We start from the raw sequence: 3,383 nt of genomic DNA, 5'->3' as shown, positions 1-3,383 counted from the left end.
ATGGAATAATCATGTCCATTTCATATTCAAAAGCCTTAAATGCAAACAAAAATCAAATCTAAATTATCTAAAAGAAGGATACCTTCTAATTTGATGATGGCCATAGAAAATATGTGACCTTCTTTCCTTTCTATCTTATATAAAATATGTAATGAATGAAAATGCTATTGATAGGGAAAAGGTAAAAATATAATATAAATAATTATATCTTTCTTAAAATACTTTGTTATTAGACTAAAATCTACTACAATTATTTGATGATTATCTAGGGCCAAAATCTCTAATCTTAATACTATTCATTTTATAAATGTTTAGTTATCTATAGTAAAAAATAATATTAATGTATTAATATACAGATATACTAAAATACAATTAAGTAGTTATAATAGTATCATTGCATTTATGTGAAACTTACATTTTTTATATTAAAGTTTTATCTAAAATATATATCAAATATTAATCAATTAGAAATAAAATTATATTTAATATTTTTAATTTTTTAAATTATTATTCTAATTAACTAAAACTATTATAATCTACGGCAAATAGAAGCCACTACGTGGCACTTGTTATTAATTTTCACTTCATTTGTTGCAGGAGATGATGAGTGTGAAGAAGTTTCCTCTTGAATATGTGGGGACAGAGGTGAATAAATGGAGTAACGCTTGGTAACTATGGTGCTCCATTTTATTATGTTGTAATGAAATGTATAAAACATTTCTAAGTGTATCGATTTATTTTTCAAAACGTTACAAACATTTCTCAAATTACACTCATTTTAAAATTTTGAAACAACAATCCATTTTTTACATAAGTGACAAATGTTTAAATTGAAGACAATTGTAGACACTGTAGAAAGCCTCTCAACTTAAAATTTTTTTTAATGTTGATTCTTTTTTATGAATCTAAACTAAGAAACTTAAGAATCAATAAAATCTGACTTTCTCAATGAACTTATTTAGATTGTGCATCTTACTAATTCTTTATTCATATATAATATTTTACAATACCATCTTGTTGAGAAAGTTTCCCAAGTCAGTCAGAACTTAAAGAGTTCTACAACAGCTTGAACAAAGGGCAATTTAATAATATTATAACGTTTAAATCCAGCAGCTTGAGATAAAATCTTATACTCATGTTCAGATCTTTCCTTCCCACCATGAGTGTGAGCCATCATGAACAGATCAAAAGCCAACCCCAAACATCCATTCTCTTCCACAACTGCATCCACATCAGCAGAAGGCACACTCTCAAACATGTCACCAGCAACATGTTCAACCCCTGCAACAATTTCATGATTGATCACTTATATGGAAACTAAAATGTCTGTAGATTGTTGAAAATTTAAAAAGTTTGGATTTTTCATACCAGGAATGTCTTTCGGAGCGGAAGCAATGACATGCGGCAAATCAAAATTAATGGCACGAATGTGAGGAAATTTGTGAACAATCATGGAAGCCGCCGATCCAATGCCTCCCCCGATGTCCACCAGAGATTTGATGCCCTCAAATCCGTCATAATTTGCAAAGAAGACGTTCATTATCAGTGGGGAGTTGCTAGCCATGGCGTCGTTGATGATGGCACTGAAATCAGGGTTTGAATTGGCAAAATCCCAAATATGAGATCCGTGAGCCCTCTCAAACAGAGATCCGCCATGGACAGTGCAGTCGTACAAATGATGCCACGCTTCCAGGAAATCGCGGTTCGTCTCCATCATTAGAAGCGCCGCAGAAGATTTTGATTTTGATTTTCTGTAATTTCCCCCTTTCTCTTCCACCAATAATTTTGAGATTCCCGTCGATCCGTATTTGTATGCATTTTCCACATCTTGTCCGCTCTTGGAGAGGATTGGAGTTTGGGAGAAGACTCCATGAGAGGAGAGGAATCTGAGAATTCTGGCGAGGTAGTTGGAGTTAATGGGAGATTTTCCGGTGGAGGAAGAAATGAGGGAGGCAATTTGGCGAACGGAGAGAGGCTCGTCAGAATTGGAAAGAATGGCCGGAATGTTCAGCAAGATGACGACTTTCAGAGCCATCGGCTGTGCGAATGAAAATATGATGTCGTAAAGCTTCAGCTCGGCTTCCATGGCTGCCACTGGGCTCCTTTCTTTTCTTTTCCCTTCTTTTCTTGTGCTCAAATAAAATATTGAGAGAGAAAATTGTGGTTCCCTGAGGAGGGAAGCAGTAGTTTAAATAATGCAAATTGTTGTGTAAATTATAATACTTTTTAAGCATCTACGTTGAAAACGTGTTCCTGGGATTACTTCACTCATGGAGAGAGAAACGCGGTGAAAAATGTTTTATTATGAAAATAGGCGTAGCAGCTAACTGGGCTCTTTATGTCTCTTGCAGGGTTACTAACATATATTTTTATTATTATTAGTTGTTTTTGGCAAGTTTTCAAAAACAAATTTATATGTTCCAAAGATTCCTTTTCTATTTTTTTGGCTGCTTCGGTGGTAGTTGCACTTAGATTTGGGATATCTAAGTATAATAATATCTATCCACACTTTCATAAGTATACTAGTATTAAATACTAATTAGGAAATTGCTAATATTAGTACAATAATTTAAATTTGTTCAATTTTAATCTTAATACATTGGTGTTTATGTTTGCAAAACTGAATATGAATACTAGGACAATTATTAAGTACTTATAGTTCATAATTTTGTAAACCTCATGAATATAATAATTATAAAAAAATAGTTTAATATGAATTTTGATAAAATTTAGTTTAATTTTAAATTTTCTATATAACAAAAATATGAATATAAATTTTGTTTATATATATTGAATTGTAACTAGTATATTATTTATTAATAGAAAAGGACTATTCATCAAAAATAATAAATAGGAGGGTTCTATTTATATTAATTTTAGATTTGAGTTTATTCACATGTTAGTTGTTGATTCATTTATTTTTCTTTTTTCTTTTATTAAGTATAAGTCAAACCATAATGCATGAGTAGCAACCATACGATAGAGTTTCAGAGTGACTAGGAAAATAGTATCAAAGATCCGAGCCAGTTCGGATCATAACATTTTAAACATCTGACCACCACCAAAAGATATAGGAAAAATTAAACAAGCAATTAGAGTATCGTCTAACCCTCTAGATAGTCTGAGCATTATATTCCTTGATCTACCTAAAGCATAGTCTCCCCTCTCTGATGATATTTGAATGGGCTTTTTAGAATGGTAGTAGGGGAAACAATCAAAGGCCTAGGGACATGGCTAACCATTATGATTGGAGTTCTACCATTTCTAATATCCGTTGTATGATGAACAATCAAAAAATTATTTTTCCTCCTATTATTAGGAATCATTCTATCGATGAATTCACCAACTGTGAAATAGTTCTGATTCCTATTGCCTTCATCTCT

General features: G+C 31.9%; 1 protein-coding gene across 1 annotated transcript; it reads right to left on the bottom strand.

Annotated features, from left to right (window-relative positions):
- Positions 1-954: 954 nt before the first annotated feature.
- On the bottom strand, positions 955-2,086 carry LOC149575073 ((R,S)-reticuline 7-O-methyltransferase-like). Its single transcript, XM_089812160.1, has 2 exons — positions 1,369-2,086; positions 955-1,281 (listed from the first exon to the last, which is right to left on the bottom strand). Exons 1-2 carry the CDS (start codon positions 2,084-2,086, stop codon positions 1,040-1,042), a joined length of 960 nt encoding a protein of 319 aa, XP_089668286.1. The 3' UTR covers positions 955-1,039.
- Between the last annotated feature and the right edge of the window lie 1,297 nt (positions 2,087-3,383).

The sequence above is a fragment of the Cupressus sempervirens genome, chromosome 2 (assembly GCF_028749045.1).
Source record: "Cupressus sempervirens isolate cs-2001-9-10 chromosome 2, ASM2874904v1, whole genome shotgun sequence".
Taxonomy (NCBI): domain Eukaryota; kingdom Viridiplantae; phylum Streptophyta; class Pinopsida; order Cupressales; family Cupressaceae; genus Cupressus; species Cupressus sempervirens.
Note: the sequence above shows the minus strand (reverse complement) of the source record. Positions and strands in the feature narration are given on the sequence as shown.